Source organism: Centropristis striata, chromosome 2 (assembly GCF_030273125.1).
Source record: "Centropristis striata isolate RG_2023a ecotype Rhode Island chromosome 2, C.striata_1.0, whole genome shotgun sequence".
NCBI classification, from domain to species: Eukaryota; Metazoa; Chordata; class Actinopteri; order Perciformes; family Serranidae; genus Centropristis; species Centropristis striata.
In genome coordinates, this window is record NC_081518.1 from 32465687 (window position 1) to 32484942 (window position 19256).

Below are 19256 nucleotides of genomic sequence, written 5' to 3' on the forward strand. Positions count from 1 at the left end.
GGCATATCAGACACCAATGCAGTTTTAAATAACAGACAACGAATCTCACAAAAACCCTGAACATTTATTTAAACAAAAAGGTGTCATGAACTTAAATTGTACAGTATCTTCGAACATGATTAATGCAGGAAACAGGATAAAAATTATATTGTGCTAAACAAGGAATATCCAACACATTAACGTGGAAGTGGAAAAATGTCCATCCCTTGAACCACTCAGACCATGTTTAGTTTCTTCAACGTTCTCCATCTGTCCTTTAGGTTGACATTTGTTCGATTTGTGAAGTTGTAATATGACTTTATTTTAGTCCAGTTGCCTTCCCCAAATTTTCTGACCCCTTCTTTGAGCTTCTCTGTCTCACTGTTGCTCCACTGCTGCAAAAAAGACACATCACATGTTACTCTGCTTTGTTTTAGGTTTGTCAGAGTGGTTGCACGGTAATGCAACTGACCAAAGCCTGTTTGTATGGTGCCTTTATCAGCTGCAGGCAATATCAACCCTGAAAGATAATTCTGTCTAAGGGTATTAAAAGAATACAATTGGATATTTGATACCTCCTTTTAATAACATGACAAAGTTGTTTTTTAAATAAAGCTATTAAAAATAATTAACTTCTGAGCTAAAGAAGGTTCTGAAGAACCTGCATGATTGTCAGAATTAAACCTGATGGCACCGTGGCTGGTAATAAAAATAAATTGAAATAGCCAATATTCTTGCTGATGGTCTCGTATACCTATATAGGTTATAAAGAAACATCAGTATTAGATTGAGAGTTTAATCAAATAAAAGCTCAATGTAGAACAAATATATCTGAGGAAACTGCTGTTTCCTATTGTTTTACAATTGTCTTATGTAAAGCACTGTCTAATAAATCATATAATTCAGCACAGGAGTGAATGTAGCTGATAACTTTAATCTCTAACAAAAATGTAGTTATAAACACTTATGTTAAAGTATCTTTACTCCAAGCTAAAAGGACTTTCACCATCAAACTTTACCCAGATAAAGCACTGCATCACATTTACAGTAAACTTGTTTTTTCACATTAAACATCAGTTAAGTGTTCACTTCTCCTTTACATTGTGCGTATGATGAAACAGGTCTTGTGATGCTTACCTTCTTCTTTTTGCCTGAGTTTGAGAGGGTGGACTCATTCCGAGACCCTGGAACAAAACAGATACATTACTGCATGCACAATACTTTCATTAGTAGATTTACACAGGAATAATCAGAAGCAGATATTGGACTGAATAACTATTACCCTTTCTGCTGTTGAAATATGACTCTTCATCACTCCATACTTCCTTACTTTCCTTTGCAGCCCTGTATAGTTGTTTCCTGTGAACAAGAGCAGAGTTTATTTCCATGCTTGGTACCCTGATTTATGATGGTAATCGATCAACACTATGACAAAAAAAATAACAGCTGAATCTTTAATAATTTCAGAGCTGTATTTTAAATATGCTGGAAAGGATTTTGTTTCCAGTCAAAGTATTTTTTTTTTTATGTATGACTCTAAAGAGACAAAAATGCATACTAAATTATCTTCAGATAAACTTTAAACATGCTTTTTGTTGCATCTATACTAAAATGTACTCAAAACAGGTGAGTCATTCTAAGCTAAAATGGCGAGTATGTTTACTAACCATTTTGAATGGGAAGGACCTTGGTCTTGAGGAGAGTCCTTGTGAGGAGTGGAGCTGGTTCGAGGGCCAGGGGAAGGAGGGAACATTTCATCTGAGCTGTCCATGGAAGAATCCATAATACGAATGGCTTCTGGATCCCTGCAAAAGTAAATAAAGTTTATTAAATGTTGTTAGTCACTGAATTATAAACTTGACATAGGGGCATCAGATGAGTGTTGGATTTGAACTTACTTGCTGGAAGGAACACTGGCCAGTCGCTTACGAGGTTCCTGCACTGGGGTTCTGCAAGGAGACTCTGTCTCCTCAGACTCCGACGGCAGCCGTTTTGACTTTGCCTTTCTGCATGGTTAGTTGAGACCCAGTCAAGCATTGTCCAAACACAGATATCTTCTTTTGACTAAAATCATGCTTTCCTCATTGCCTAATTCCACATGTTTGCAGCTGTCAAGTTAATTACACAATGTTTATTTTTTAAAAGCAAAAAGTGGATAACATTTTCTTCCTGACCCCGTAAAGTGGAATCAAACATATTTAACATTTAACATTTAACGAGACAAACGAAGCAACAATGCCGTTGTAGTTTTGTTCCTGAGTTATATTCCTCTGGTTTCACATTTCCTGGAACTTTTTGGTTTAACGTTATTTCCAATTTGAGCCACAAAATTTTGAGGTAAAAAAGCAGGCAAACTCCTTGAGCATTGTAAAAAGGTTTCTGTGACAAAAAAAAGAGCAAAATACCACTCTGTTCCTTAAACTCCTAACTGACCTAAATTGTTATGCTAGACCATTACCACTTTTACGTCCTTTATCATTTTCATTCAGTCTCGTGAGGCTGATCATTCCTGAGTGTAGGTTTGATATGAGTTACAACATTTCCATTTTCCCTGAAACATATATCCTAATAAAACTGTTCAGCGGTCACCATAATCATATTCTGGGATGCATTCCCGTGCCTCTGAGCAGGACAGTATAAATACAGAATGCAGGTTGTTATTCATGTGCAGGTGTTTGTTAAAAAGGTAAGTGGCTTCAGAGAGAAAATACTTTCTTATTATTAGTGCGTTATTATTATGAGTCTGCATCTGTGCAGACACAGACAGCTGTTAAAGCCGGCTGACAGCTGATCCAGCTGGGACTCAGGAACAGACGTCTCATGAGTCTTACAACTTTTCCTCTCTCCTTGCCAGAAAAGACGAAAGTGAGGGCAACGTGGAGGCAATTAAGACACATGGGATGTACCCAATATGTTGATAGGTCCTCTTTATTGAATTGACTTATGTGAAGTTTTATTAAGTTCATCTTCCTGACTGCTCTTTAACGTTCTTCAAGTGTTCTTGTAGCTAAATGGAGTACACTTATATAGCGCTTTTATCCAAAGTGCTTTACACTACAGATTGCGCTCATTCACCCTTTCACACACACATTCATACTGGTGGGCAAGGCTATCAGGGCACACTGGTGCCACCTGCCACCATTGGGAGTTCATTCACACACAGATGAACGCAGCATCGGGAGCCATTTGGGGTTCAGCCCAAGGATACTTCGACATGTAGGCTGCCATGGTCTTGGATCAAACCACCAACTTTCTTATCAATGAGCGACCACTCTACCAACTAGCCACATTAATTGAATGACAACAAGAACATTCCCAGTTTTTTTGTATTCACCTGCCACAACAAAATAATAAAAACATTTTTTTAAGTATTTACGAAACCGTGCATTTTGGAGAATTTTCCCACAACTGTCACTCTATGTTGGCATGGATTTTCTCCAGCTTCTTCCCACAGTCCAAAGACGCAGCTTAACTCAGTTGTTGAGTCTCAATTGCCCGTAGGAATCAATGTGTGCATGAATGTAAAAAAATATTAAAATAAATATTTACCTGCTGCGGGTGATGTTGTCTCGTCTGTCTGTTTCTCGACTCTGTGGGTCCTTTTTGTTGTTAATAGCCGGTGACTGTGGTGGCTCTTCTGTCGTGACATCACTCTCCGGTTCCTGTGATTCTGTTGGGAATTGCGAGCTCCCCTGGCTGTCCGGCTCAACCACCAGTCTGGCCACAGTGTAAGGCTGCTTGTCCCTCAGCTTTGGGGCTGTAATTGGGGGCAAACCTGCCTGTTTTTCAGTACTAGCATCCGTTTGTGGTGGTTGGTCTGCTGGAGAAGCTTCCATGGGGCTGCCTGAGTCTCTATGAAAGAACTCATCCTGCTCTGAGTCCCCATTGGTGCCCTTCTTGGGACTAGGAAGGAGTCGCAGGGAAAGATTGTTTGTTCTTGCCTGTTCCTCGCTCTCCACTTCTTCCTCCAGCTTAGTGAATGGTATCTCAACTGAAGATGCAGCTAAAGCTTTGAAGGCTGCTTCCAGTCTGGTCTTCTGGATTATTGTATGTTTCCTAGAAAAGGACAAATACATTAAAAGCTAGAGAATAAGAAAGGTCCTCAGGTTCTGTTACGTGTCAGGCAGCAATGTGTGTGTTTTTGTATTTCTCCTCCCTCCTTTTCCTGTGTTTTCAGGTGATTCCTGCACAGACTGTCAGTGATTGGGATGACAACCTGCAGGTGATTACTGATGAGCTGCTACCTGTGTAGCCAGGCTGTGCTGCCTATTGGCTCCCTGCATCCCCAGCTGGCCAATCACAACAGAAGAGACCCTTTTAAATAGAGGACATCTTGGGCCTTCCTTCTCTCTTGGTTTTTCAATGCATTTGCTGACTTTGGTAAAGAAAATTGGTTTGTGTGGTGGGAGGTTGGGACTAGGTAAGTTTGGGGTACCCTGTACATTTTGCATCACATAGATTATTCTCTGTTACTCCATTAGGTTATTGGTTGTGCCACCCCTGTATTGTTTTGAAAGCCTTTTTGTAGATAAGTTAGTTAGGCCTTTTGTTTGTTTGTTTTTCTTCAGAGCTAGTTTAGATAGGCCTTGTTTTGTTATATTTGTTTCACCTTTCTTTTGGCACAATCACTTGTCCCATCCTCCCCCATCTTAGTGTGTCTTTGTTTGTTTTTTGTAAAATAAATCATCATTGTTCATATCACCTTTGACTTTGTCTAATTTTCTGATTGTTGTGTTATCGTCTGCTGGCTGGGTTTAGTCAGTGTACGTAACAAATGGGGGCTCGTCCGGGATCCTTTTTTTCCTGAGCTAAAACAATCAAAAAATTGATGAGTGGAGGTGGTGTGACTGAGAGCAAAATTAAATTTAATTTGGAAAACTTTATTGATGACCCTAGTTTTGAACAGGTTGATTTATGTCGCAAGGATGATTTACTTTGTATTGCAGAGCATTTTAACATCCCTGTCCAGAAGTATGGTGTGAAAAGGGAAATAAAAAATAAAGTTATTGAGAAACTTATTGAGTTACAGGTCCTAATGGACCCTGTTGACTGTGTTCAGTCAGGGGCTGAGGTTTCTCCAGAGGGAGTTGCTGTGGCTGGACCAAGTGTTTCCCCTGTTCAAGCTGAAGGGCGACAGCAGGTTGTGCAGGCCACACCCCTGGGGGATAAGGCTGTTCGTGAGGCTCTTCCTGCAACGTTGCCGCGTTTTGAACCTTTCTCCCCAGAGTCCAGTGGGTCCAGTGGGGACGCTAAATTGAAGGTTCGTTTAACTCGCCTACAGCTAGAAGCAAAAGAAAAAGAGAATGTGCGCAAAGCTGATTACGAACTGAAATTGCAGGTTCGCAAGTTAGAAATAGAGGCTGAGAGGGATATAAAGTTGCGGCAGCTTGACATAGAAGCTCTGAGAATCTCTTCTGGCCAGACTTCGACACATGCTACTGAGAATTCTGCACCTTCACGTGCAGAAGGTCACAAAAACAAATTCAACGTCAGTAAGAATATTGCCCTTGTGCCAACTTTTCGGGAGACAGAGGTTGATTCCTATTTTAGTGCTTTTGAAAGAATTGCCACTGCATTGGAATGGCCGAAGGACATGTGGCCTATCCTCCTTCAATGCAAGTTGATTGGTAAAGCACAGGAAGTTGTGTCATCTCTTTCCTTAGAAAATAGCTTGAATTATGATCTGTTGAGAGAGTCGATTTTGCGTGCCTATGAGCTTGTGCCAGAGGCTTACAGGCAGAAATTCAGGAACCATAAAAAGTCAAGTGGTCAAACCTTTGTGGAATTTGCACGAGAAAAGGGGGTTCTTTTTGATAAATGGTGCGGTGCTAATGATGTCAAGAACAGTTTTGAATCCCTTCATGAGCTCATGTTGCTGGAAGACTTTAAGAATGCTTTGCCTGAGAACATGGTTATTTTCTTAAACGAACAAAAAGTGTCTACTCTGTCTAAAGCAGCTGTCTTGGCCGATGAGTTCGTTCTAACACATAAAAATGTGTTCATGTCTTCTTCGACCAATGAGACCTGAGTCTGGCCACACTTCTTTTGAAAAGGCAAAGGGACCACAATCACCTCCACGTGACACTCGTGAGTGTTTCTACTGTCATAAGAAGGGTCATGTTATTGCTGATTGTATTTCTTTAAAGTGTAAGCAACACTTTCCCATTAGCTCCTCACAATCAAAAAGCATGGGGCTAATTAAGACTGTTTCCCTTCCAGTCACTGAAGTTGCACAAGATGATGCTGATGAAAATGATGACCCTGAACCTTGTTTTAAACCCTTTATTTCTGAGGGCTTTGTTTCACTGACTGGGGATCCAAAAGATCAACAGTCCGTAAAAGTTCTTAGGGATTCAGGAGGCGATCAGTCCATTATTCTAGAAGGCATCTTACCGTTGACATCTGAGTCATCATGTCACTCAAGTGCAGTTATTCGTGGGTGTTGAAATGGGTTTTGTACCTGCTCCTCTGCACAACGTTCATCTTCAGTCTCCCCTGATCAGTGGATTATTTAAAGGTTGCTGTTCTTCCCGCCTTGCCCATTAAAGGTGTCGATTTCATTCTTGGCAATGACATAGCTGGAGACAAGGTTGTACCTGTCCTCGAGGTACTAGATAGACCCGATCTGAACCTTGAGTCTGACAGCACAGCCCAGAGATCTGATATTTTTCCTGCTTGTGTGGTAACCAGAGCCCAGTTGAAGAAATATGGTGTTGACTTGTCTGACTCTTTTATGGTTGTTGAGCAGGATCCTGATGCTGTGATAGCTGAGTCCGAAAGTAAGGTAACAGTCAAACCTACTGATGCTGCGTCTTCCTCTTCCAGTTCGGAGGTGATGGACCTGCCAGCCACCCGAGAGGAATTCATTGCAGCACAACAAGGTGATAGCACACTTACAAAATGTCATTCTTCTGTTCTCAGCCACATTGAAAATCAGATGAAGAAAGTGGCCTAAGTTTATGATGATGGCCTGTTGATGCGTCGCTGGGTTAGCGATTCTTCGGAAGAAGATGCAAGCTGGAATGCAGCATACCAGGTCGTTGTGCCTATGGCCTATCATTTGCAGGTGTTGTCCTTAGCTAATGACCATCTGTGGTCAGGACATATGGGTGTAACCACAACCTACAATAGAGTCCTTAAACATTTCTTTTGGCCAGGACTCAAATCTGATGTTGTTCATTATTGTCGTACTTGTCATGTGTGTCAAGTTACTGGGAAACCAAACCAGGTTATCCCCCCTGCACCCCTTTGTCCCATTCCAGTTATGGGCGGCCATTTGAGAAAGTCATTGTTGATTGTGTGGGACCATTACCGAAGACTAAGGCTGGAAATCAGTTTCTTCCAACTGTGATGTGTGCTTCCACCAGGTTCCCAGAAGCAATCCCACTCCGGAAAATAACGGCTCCAGTTGTCACCAAGGCTTTGTTAAAGTTTTTCACAGTGTTTGGTCTGCCAAAAGAAGTTCAGTCAGACCAAGGCACCAATTTCAAATCCAAAGTGTTTGCCCAGGTGCTTAAAACTTTAGGCATTAACCATGTAACCTCGAGTCCATACCACCCTGAAAGCCAGGGGGCACTTGAAAGGTTTCACCAGACCATGAAATCCATGTTGCGCAAGCACTGCCATGAGTCTCAGAAGGATTGGGATGATGGTGTCCCATTTGTTTTGTTTGCCGCCCGTGAGGCCGTACAGGAGTCACTAGGTTTCAGTCCTGCTGAGTTAGTGTTTGGACATGAGGTTCGGGGTCCTTTAAAGGTCCTTAAAGAGCATTTGGTCACGTCAGAAAAAGGAATCACAATTATTCCAGAGTACGTTGCCAAGCTCAAGGACCACCTGCAACTAGCCTGTTCTTTAGCTAGAGAAGCCCTGACCTCTTCCCAGGAGAAGATGAAGAAACACTATGATCGGAGAGCAACTGCCCACTCATTTAAACAAGTGACAAAGTTTTGATTCTCTTGCCTGTTTCTGGTTCTACCCTCTCAACTAAATTTTCTGGTCCTTATGTTGTAGAGAAAAAACTCAGTGACACAAACTACGTCATCAAAACCCCTGACCGCAGGCGGCGGTCCCGAATGTGTCATGTCAACATAATGAAACAGTACTGCTCCAGAGAAGCTCAGAATGGGTGATCCACAGCTCAAGCTGTACCGACTGCCGTCTCACTTATGGCCTCCGTCCCGGAGGTGAGCTCTCTTGATGATGAGTTGGTGATGCGTAGTGCTACACCACAGGGTGCGAGGCTCTGTAATACTGAGGTGTTGTCTGATTTGTCCCAATACTTGTCTCATCTCTCTGATGACCAGCGTTGTGATGTTGAAAAACTTATCTATGATTTTCCAAGTCTGTTCAATGACATTCCTTCCCAAACTTCGGTCATTGCTCATGATATTGTTCTGACAAACCCAGCACCAATCAAACAGCATGCATACCGGGTTAATCCCACTAAAAAACAAATCATGAAGAAAGAGGTTGACTATCTCCTACAGAATGGCTTTGCAGTACCAAGCTCTAGCCCATGGAGTTCCCCTTGTCTTCTGGATACAAAGTCTGATGCAAGTCCAAGATTTTGTACTGACTTCTGCAAGGTAAATGCTGTCACCGTTTCTGATGCACATCCATTACCATTAATTGATGACTGTATTGATGAAATCGGTCCAGCACACTTTGTCAGTAAACTCGACATGTTAAAGGGATACTGGCAGGTTCCTTTAACCACACGTGCTTCTGAGATTTCAGCCTTTGTGACCCCTGACAGCTTCCTCCAGTACACTGTGATGCCATTTGGTTTGTGTAATGCACCCGCAACTTTTCAGAGGCTAGTAAGTAAGGTACTGGGAGGCGTGTCAAACTGCAGGGCATATCTGGATGACATTGTCGTGTATTCAGATGACTGGTTTAGTCACATGGCAACATTGAGGGAAGTTTTCACCCGTCTGTCCAGTGCATCTCTTACATTCAACCTTGCGAGGTGTGAATTTGGAAAAGGCACTGTGCTTTATCTTGGTCAGCAGGTTGGTCGAGGACAGGTGCGTCCTGTGGATGCTAAGATCTCTGCCATTACTGCGTTTCCCATACCTACGACCAGAAGAGAGTTGCGCCGTTTCCTTGGAATGGCTGGCTACTATCGACGGTTCTGCAAAAACTTCTCCTCTGTAGCTGCTCCGCTGATTGCCTTAACCAGTCCCTTAAAACCATTCAGTTGGTCCGGTGAGTGTCAACAGTCTTTTGAGAGTCTAAAAAGTCTACTGTGTTGCACTCCTGTTTTGTCTGCGCCAGATTTCTCTTTGCCCTTCAAGCTCGAGGTTGATGCCAGTGCAGCTGGTACTGGGGCTGTTCTTCTGCAAGAGGACCACCAGGGCATCGCTCATCCTGTGAGTTACTTTTCATGAAAGTTCAACAAACATCAACTTAATTATTCTACTATCGAAAAGGAAACTCTTGAACTATTGTTTGCCCTGCAACACTTTGAGGTTTATCTCGGGTCCAGTGTAAAGCCTATTCAGGTATTCACGGATCATAATCCTCTTGTGTTCCTCTCCAGGATGCAAAATCACAACCAACGTCTAATGCATTGGTCCCTGATTATTCAGAACTACAACCTTGAGATCTGTCATAAAAAGGGGTCTGAGAATGTTCTGGCTGATGCCTTGTCACGTGCATTGTAGTTGCATTGAGTGGTATAGTTCCAAACGTTATGTTTGGACTCATATGGGTGGGGGTGTTACGTGTCAGGCAGCAATGTGTGTGTTTTTGTATTTCTCCTCCCTCCTTTTCCTGTGTTTTCAGGTGATTCCTGCACAGACTGTCAGTGATTGGGATGACAACCTGCAGGTGATTACTGATGAGCTGCTACCTGTGTAGCCAGGCTGTGCTGCCTATTGGCTCCCTGCATCCCCAGCTGGCCAATCACAACAGAAGAGACCCTTTTAAATGGAGGACATCTTGGGCCTTCCTTCTCTCTTGGTTTTTCAATGCATTTGCTGACTTTGGTAAAGAAAATTGGTTTGTGTGGTGGGAGGTTGGGACTAGGTAAGTTTGGGGTACCCTGTACATTTTGCATCACGTAGATTATTCTCTGTTACTCCATTAGGTTATTGGTTGTGCCACCCCTGTATTGTTTTGAAAGCCTTTTTGTAGATAAGTTAGTTAGGCCTTTTGTTTGTTTGTTTTTCTTCAGAGCTAGTTTAGATAGGCCTCACCTTTCTTTTGGCACAATCACTTGTCCCATCCTCCCCCACCTTACTGTGTCTTTGTTTGTTTTTTGTAAAATAAATCATCATTGTTCATATCACCTTTGACTTTGTCTAATTTTCTGATTGTTGTGTTATTGTCTGCTGGCTGGGTTTAGTCAGTGTACGTAACAGGTTCCCAAAAAATGGTACAAGAAAACATTATAGCCTGGAGCCCTAAAAATAACAAAGAATGATGAGCTGGTTTGAAATAAACAGAGAGGGATAGAGGGCCTACCGTATTACGAACTGGACTGTGCAAATTGGTGCATCAGAGGACGGGCCTGCTTCCTCCAGCTCATCAGATCCACCTGCCTCGCCGTTGCCCCTCACAAATTTTTGATCAATGAGCTGTTTTGCAGCCTGTTACACATACACAACCAAAAATACAAAATAAGCCCAAAGACATTTACTTCACCAACAAATCAACTGTGTTGAATCTGTATTTCTCACTCTAAAGAGGACTAATAATTTGTTTAAAAAATGCTTCTTAAAACCTTTTGCTGTAACCAGAAAATGAGTTGTGTTAACAAATCAGCTTTGAAGGGCAATAAAACCTCAAACTTCATTTCTAATAGTTTATCGTTCATGGCCATTTACAGCTTGAATATCTCTTCAACATAAAGAAAGTAAAAACTATTGTGTTTTAAAGCAGCCTTTATCTTGTGCTTAACAACACATCAACATACCTTGTGTAGAAAGGGAACACCAAATGTGCAGATACTCCGACAAAAGGTGAGCATCTCCTCTCTGAAGCGCTGAAAGTCGATCTGCTCGATGACTTCATGCATTTTACTCTTCTTATTGATGAGACGCATAAATATGGCTTTCTACAGAAAACACAGACATTTGGTAATGTGGCACACATGGCTTGATATAATTAAGCATTAATATGAAGTCAAAACTGCATAATTCCTCAATAGGCTGAACGACACATCGTTTCATTATGATTTTTAAAATATGCACATGCAAGTCAAACTGAAAATGGTCTAATGTAATAAGACAAATTATGGCCCGACATTAAACTATAAAACATTTTAAAGTGTAAAAGAAAATGATAACTAGCAAATGTTGAGATGTCATGACTTATAAAATAAAAATATATCAATAATAGTATTTTACATTGCTGTTGTTATAACATACATCAGCAAAGAACAAAAAACCACAACAAGCTGACAAGGGTTTTGCCTCCAATGACTGAAGATGTAATTAGGGGGCATTCACACTTAAGCAGTTTGTTTCCTCACGTAGTCTGTCCAACTGACAAGGGACATAAAGCACAGTCTGGAAGCAAACCAAAACAAATGAAAAATGTTGCAACTTCACTCCAAGTCCACCATAATGTATATGTGAAACTGACCTTAAAAGAATTGTTGCTTCATCTGCTTTCGGGCAGTATGATTGTTACAATTTCATTTAGTAGATGCTTTTATCCAAAGCGCAAACATAGTTCATACAACGCAAGCACAGATCTAGGCTGAAGAACAACAAATGAGTAAGTGTCATGGGTTAAGTTTGAGTCCAATAGGACGTAGGTGCTGTCAGTCGGTGCATAGGGACAGTGCAAATAGTACAGATTATATGTGAAGGTGTTCAGAAAAGAGCTGGGTCTTTTGTTTCTTCTTAAAAATTGAGAGGGACTCATCAGATTGGATGGAGTTTGACGACCTACAGAGCCAGACACCCTTCACTGGATGAGCGTAGTGAGCAGGAGGGGTTGTGGACATGAATAAAGCTGTGCCAGTTTGAATTAATTGTGGGCAACAACTGGTAGCCAGTGCAGAGGGATGAGTAATGGAGTGACTCTTTTGTGCTGGTTGTGGAACAGACGCACTGTATTCTGGATGCTTGAAGGTGCATGCAGGAAGACCTGCCAGTAGAGAGTTTAGTAGTCTAAACGTGATGTCACGAGGGCCTGTACCAGGAGTTGTGTTGTATGCTCTGCAAGGTAGGGTCTGATCTTCCCAGTGTTGTAGAGGGAGAATTGATCGGGCTGTTTTACTATTTATCGAGTAACTGGAACTGAACAGGAAAAAAGTAAATGGGACCAGGTGGGACATGAATCATAACAGGTCAGTTTTTATATATAAATGAATAATACTCCAGATAGTCCAGTTGTGACATTGCACATTTACCTTGCAACAATCAGAAGAAATATTGTGTTTTTTGCACTTTCACTTCATGTACTATTTTTCTTAGTAGTAAAAATACACTTTCAATGTAGCCTTGTCACATGGATGTTCATGATTCAATACACAACACAAAGGACAAAGCAACTTTTTAAATATATATATATATATAATAATGCACTGACAGTCCGACCAATATGAATACTAATATGAATGCTGTAATCAGGAGTTATTGAGTGAACATGTTTTAGTTAATCAACTCACCTTTTCAAACATTGATTTGGGAAAATGTTTGTTCACCATTTCTTTTGCTTTATCAAACATTTTGTTCTTAATGAGGATCCCCACCATCTAAGGACAGAAATAAAAAAATGTGTTGAATCAAATCTGAAGTAAGTACCTATAAACAAATCTAGTCTTCATTGGGCATACAAGCGCTGTAAGGTGTGTATTCATCCAGGCCAGAGAGTGTGAGGTGGCGCACACACACACACACAAGGTGGACGCAGGAATCACAGCAAAATTTACGGTATAGGTTTTGACCTAACAAAGATGTTTGTTTTTGTGCAAAAAAACAAAAACAAAAAACACTAACCATCTCTTTAAGAGAAGTGCAGACATTGTTGAAGTCCTGCTGTGGCATATGGTAATCCTGGCTCATACTTTCCAGCAACATTAAAGCTGATTCCAGAGGAGTTGTTGACTGGTGAGTGTCTGTGGGCAAAGACATTTGAGTAACAAAATGCTAGTAGGATTGGCTGTGTGCTAGGTTATTTGGGTGTAAAAATCCACTTTGTTTTTAATATAGGAGGCATCTAGCTTAAAATCTGTATAACTATACAGAGCAGGGGTGGTTGTGCTGAGCTGATATATAACTCTTTGTAACCAAAAGTAGTATAGATTTTGTTTTTTGTTTTACTTTTTGAACAACTCGAAGAGTCAATAATATCTCAAATGTTATTAGCCATATTTATTTACTAGTTACCAAGTAATCATTACACTTGTCTAATGTTAATGTTTTTTACTAAGACAAATTGCACACATAAATGAGTTTCCCAGCAATACACATTTGCTGACAAAGTGACTGATATGTGCCATAATTAAAGTATAATGTTGATCTTACCAGGTTTTTCACCATCAATTATGTGGCAGAGAAACTCAAAGATTCTAATCTTCACTGGCAGGAGATCAGTTGGTGCCACACAACGAGCCAAGACACCTGTAACAGGATGATGCATACGCTTATTATCTTCCAAAATACATGTTCCAATAGTCAGAAAGCTAGTCACATTCATAGCAGGCTCTGCACGCTTTGATCTCCATTTCAACCCACTCATTTATGTTAGGGCTGAGTAAATATCATCTTAGATTTTGAATAGTGTAATTTCACTCATAGTATTTTGCTCATTGTAAAAGCTGCTAGACAGTTATGTTCTATCACTTATCTCTACAAACTTAGTAATTTCATCAGAATTACTAGAAAAGACAAGACTTAAAAAAGACATAAATATATTACACATGTAAATTATATACACCTTATATACATAAATACTTGGCTATTTATTATTTACACTTGGCTAATTACATGGCTGTTATTTGGCATTTATTATATTGCACATAGGATTTTTTGTTTTGTTTTTTCCCTTAGAGTATGTTGTATTTCCCTTAGAGTATTTTTTATTTCATGTGCATTTAACAAATATTTTGTTAAAGCACTCGTAGAAGCAACAATATTGCTGGAACTAAACCAAGGTATCTACTCAAAAATATTGTGCTAATTGAATTTGTCCATATTGCCCAGTGCTGATTCATGAAAGGTCAACTGGTGATGGTAACTAATTCTGTGCATGATTTTATGGTCAGGACAATCCTAACAGTTGATGGAGGATACCCCATGAATTTGTAAAATATGCTATTTAATATAGTTATTATAGAATTAGATGCACGTAATCCAGTCATCTCAGCTGACTGTGTCACCTGTTGGTCTCATAGCGGCGCACTGTTAAAATAATCGCCTAAGTCATTTGTGTCAAAATTTTTTTTTTTTGCCTAAATCATCTCATGACGCCGGCCACCTAAAATCACCTAAATCCTCAGTTAATCAGATCATGTGATTTTACCCCTTTGAGATAATGTCAAGTGTGTGACTTCAGCGGATTTATTATGCCTAAGTCAAAATACAATGCGACTTAGGGAATTTTTTGAACATGCCTTTGTGACTTAAGCAAGATATGGTAACACTTTATTTTGAAGGTGTCTACATAAGAGTGACATGAGCGTGTCGTAAACATGACATGGGATGTGTCACTAATAATGACACTTTGAAGTAACATTAATGCTCATGATACTTGTCATGTCATGTGTCTGACAGGCTTGTGTGACTCTTATGTAGACACCTTCAAAATAAAGTGTTACCATATCTTGCCTAAGTCACAAAGGCATGTTCAAAAAATGCCGAAGTCATTTATTTCTCTTAATTTACATAATTTACACAGTGTTATTACTATGCCAATAGCCATCCTTTTTGATGGAAATGATCAATAAATGTCACACTTTGTGAAGTTGTTTGTGTTTCGTGCAAAACTTGAACATTTGAAAAAAAAATTATTAATTGTTAACCAGACATTTGCTGCCGAATTAGTACTAAGTCATTTAAATTGGGAAACAGAAAAATACAGTTGGAAAACACTTTCTATACGGCATACGTTGCTTGAGGGACCCACCTCCACTAAAGTGTAGCTCACGGCCACTTCCCAGAGCTTGTTTATGGGACCTTCTTTATCAGGCCGAGAACCATATTTGGTAACTTGAGTGGACATCTATAACAGGTCTCCTCGCTCTCCGTGAGCTCATAGAACTACATGGATTTCTACATCACAGATAGTGACACTGTGGCATCTGATCAATCAGTAAATCACACAAGATTCAAGCTTTCCTTTATTGTCATAGTATTTAAAAGTATACAACTAAATTTACGTGTGCTTCTCATATATAAGGTGATTTTAAAAAGACATTCAGACATTACGCATATGTAATAAGTTGTCTAAAAAGAGAAATAGTTTAAAGGTAAAAGATAAAGTGGTGATGGATGCAGATGATATGATATTGTCTATTTAGGGTTGCTGTGGGAAAGACACTATAATAAATATAATAATAATAATGACTCAATTCAATTGACGTCGATTTGCAACATAAAAATGAAATATTTTGCAAAAAGTCATGCAATATCCTCCAATAACACTTCACGGTTGACATTTTCAATTTCCAGGAGTGCCCTATAAAAGGGTTAAAGGGTTAACATTAGCGTTGATAATGCTAGCTGCAAGTGAATAATAACGCACAGCGCACACAGTTCAAACTTGTCTGGGAGACATTTAAGGATGGTCAATATGCAGTAAATAAAACAGATCGGCGCCGAGAAAGTTACTGAATCAACTAACTCTAATCAAGTTTTGGCGGTTACAAGTGAAACACTCCGGAGCAGCTTGATACTTACTGTCAAGTACTTCTTTAAGGGAAACGACGGCATCGTACTGTTTGTTTTCAAACAACTCAACAGCCAGACTAACATAGTAATCCACTATCCAGCGGTTGACAAAAGCTTCCACTTCAGATGAGGAGTCTTTTGCCGCCATGTTTTCACCATGGAAGCCTGGACGTGCGGCGTAGGCGGCAGGAGGAAATCTTCTTCTTCTTTTGAGTTTTATTGGCGGTTGGCAGACCAACGTACAGGTGCATTACCGCCACCTACTGGACTACTGGAGTGTGAAGCAGTAGATTGACAGGAAAATAAGGAGAGAAAATAATAATACTGATAACAATAATAGAATAAAATAATAAAATAAAATAAAGTAATAATAATAATAATAATAATAATAATAATAATACAATTAAGATAAATAAATGATTGCATGGGAAAAGGGGGAGCAATAGTGTAAATAATAGCATATTACAATACAAATATAAATAATTAAATAAGGCAGGAGGAAATGATTTGGATTTTTTTTTTAACTTTATTAAAGCAACACAATGCAAGACAATACACCAACAATACAACAATAATACAAAACGCTGTCAGGGGGTCTCTACAATACACAGGCAAGTCCTCATACGAAAAAAAAACTGTAAAGTTTACATAAATTCAAAGTTTTTACAGCTTTCAAGTTGGAAGATTTCTTAATAGACTCAATATACTGTTTGGTTTCATTTACAAAAACAAGAAAGAGAGGTTTTCGATTAATGTAGTGACATTTATGGATATGCCATTTGGCCAATTGTATTATAAGATTGATGATATAGTATTGTTTTTTCTTTGCAGAAGGAAAGCCAGTGAAACCAAACAGTATATGTTCGAAGCATAGTGACAAATGAGGTTCAAACAAAAAAGAAATCAGGTTACAAATATCTTCCCACAATTTAGCCGAGAAAGGGCAAGACCAAAAAAAAAACTAGATGGGTAAATTCTGTGAATTATTTTAAAAGATACTTCTTTAACCTTATTATTGATTATATATCAAGCAGGTAAATTCCAGATTTTTTTCCCAGTTAAGGTTATTAATAAGGTTATTCCAATAGGTTGTTACATATGGAGTTGATACAACTTCTTTCTGAAATAAAGAGCGTATGTTACGGTAACTTGCGTGTAGAGGAAAAACAAATTTGGCCAATTTCAAGTTTGGTTGGATCAAAGGGCAATAATGATGGATTTTGTGTTAATGTACTTTTAAATAACATAATTACACCTAGAGAGATTGCATTTATGACAATAATACATTTGTTAATAGGAATTGGGATTCTATATTTTATGATAAATTCTTGATATGCAAGTAATGATCCGTTTGAGTTAAATAACTGCAGATGGCTTCACCACCAAGTGGTACAAGTCATTTAAACCAGAATTATCCCCACTACTACTTAACTCATTTAATTGGGTCTTATTGAAAGGAGAAATACCACCCTCCTGGCGGGAAGAAACCATCTCAGTCATTCCCAAAGAGGACAAAGGTAGGCAGGAGTGTGGTAACTACTGACCTATTAGTGTCCTTAATCTAGATTATAAATTATTTATGTCCACGTTAGCTCGCAGACTAGAAACAATTTTACCTGATCTGATCCATTTAGATCAAACTGGATTCATCCAGCAGAGACAAACTGTGGATAAGATAAGAAGAACATTACACATACTAGACCAGACAAACAAAGACAAAACTAGATCATTGATAGTGGGATTAGATGCTGAGAAAGCATGACCTTAAATTGTAGTGCCCCAAGAAATGTACAGGATAAATTTAATATCAAATGGGAAGCCAATTCAATAAGATATTTAGGCATTAATCTGACTAAGTATCTCTCAAAACTATCACAAGCAAATTATGGACCACTATCCTCAAAAATAAAATCAGATATGCACAGATGGAACCTCATCCCCTTTCTCAATTTGAATTCAAGGATAAGTGCAGTCAAAATGAATATCCTCCCCGGCCTATTGCACATCTTTAGGACTCTACCAGTAGAGGTGATCGACAATCAATTCAGAGAATGGGATAAATGGATCTCTCGCTTCATCTGGCAGGGAAAGAAACCACAAATTCGGTTTACCACTTTACAGCTAGGAAAGGAAAGTGGTGGGATTGCACTTCCGACATTATTACTATGCCTCACAACTAATTCCCTTGCTGCACTGGTGCAATGGGGAATACAAGGCCAGGTGGAAAGAATTAGAATCTGGTATGACTGGCAGCTAAATTGGAAATTATAAACAACCCCTGGATTAATCAAACACTTAAAATATGGCAGAAGGTAGTTAAGGCATGTGGAATCCAGAAGATGCTAAAACTTTTTAGATGGTATGCCTATGATACAGAATTTCTACCCAATAGGGGAGATAAAAGATTCGAATCCTGGGTCGAGAAGGGTCTCACAACCTATCTCTCCTTCACACATAACGGCACAATACAACGTTTTCAGTCTTTAAAGGTCAAGCATGATCTACAACAAAATGACTTTTTTCAGATTTCTCCAAATTCGTGACTATTTCAACCGGAAATGCAAAACTACAGACTTATCAGCAGCAGAATTATCATTCTACAAAATCTTGAAATCAGCCCTCAGTTCAACTCTGGGAAAAAAGCATTTCTAGATTATATGATTCACTGTTTCATGCTACTAATGAAAATACACTCCATATTAAAGAAAAATGGAAAAAAGAGGCAGGAATGAGGCTGTCTGAGGAGGATTGGGGGGAAATTTGCACTTTTCAGTGGTCTTCAACCAACTCAATGGACTGGCGGGAGCACTGTTGGAAAAATGTTATAAGATATTTTAAGACCCCGTGTCGGGAAAAATACAAGAATACAAACTCAAACTGTCTGGTGGTCCTTCACACTTCAAATGATTCGCTCAACATGGAGTCTTGGGACAGACTGTGTCTGTGTCTTTGATCATCCTGGAGCCGATCATTGGCTGAGCCTTTGCCATTCTGGTTATTTTCCATCCATTTTGATGGTTGTCTTCCGTTTTCCGCCATGTGTCTCTGGTTTTGCTTTCCATTCTAAAGCATTGGAGATCATTTTAGCTGAACAGCCTATAATTGTTTGCACCTCTTTATACGTTTCCCCTCACCAATCAACTTTTTAATCAAAGTATGCTGTTCTTCTGAACAAAGTCTTGAACGACCCATTTTCCTCAGGCTTTCAAAGAGGTTTCAACTAATTGGCCAATTGCACAGTCTTAAGAGCGTGCATATCACGAATGCTGGGAGAATCTACTGCACCTACTGGTACTTTGTTAGCCATGTAGCAATAAAAAATATACTAAAAACCTGGATTAATCTGGTTAGTCCCATTGGACTGCTATTATTTTGAACACTATTGACATTACAGAGCACAAAGATCCCCACAATGTACCTCAACTATATCCT

General features: G+C 39.5%; 1 protein-coding gene across 2 annotated transcripts; it reads right to left on the bottom strand.

The window, feature by feature from the left end:
* Positions 1 to 43: 43 nt before the first annotated feature.
* On the bottom strand, positions 44 to 16033 carry terfa (telomeric repeat binding factor a). Of its 2 annotated transcripts, none has more exons than XM_059349050.1 (12): positions 15834 to 16033; positions 13461 to 13556; positions 12933 to 13051; positions 12602 to 12688; positions 10898 to 11038; positions 10447 to 10571; positions 3529 to 4035; positions 1878 to 1985; positions 1647 to 1784; positions 1262 to 1338; positions 1117 to 1163; positions 44 to 371 (listed from the first exon to the last, which is right to left on the bottom strand). In XM_059349050.1, exons 1-12 carry the CDS (start codon positions 15970 to 15972, stop codon positions 216 to 218), a joined length of 1740 nt encoding a protein of 579 aa, XP_059205033.1. In that variant the 5' UTR covers positions 15973 to 16033; the 3' UTR covers positions 44 to 215. The 2 variants fall into 2 exon arrangements, with proteins under 2 accessions (XP_059205033.1, XP_059205024.1); XM_059349041.1 differs by having other exon boundaries at positions 44 to 374.
* Positions 16034 to 19256: the final 3223 nt, after the last annotated feature.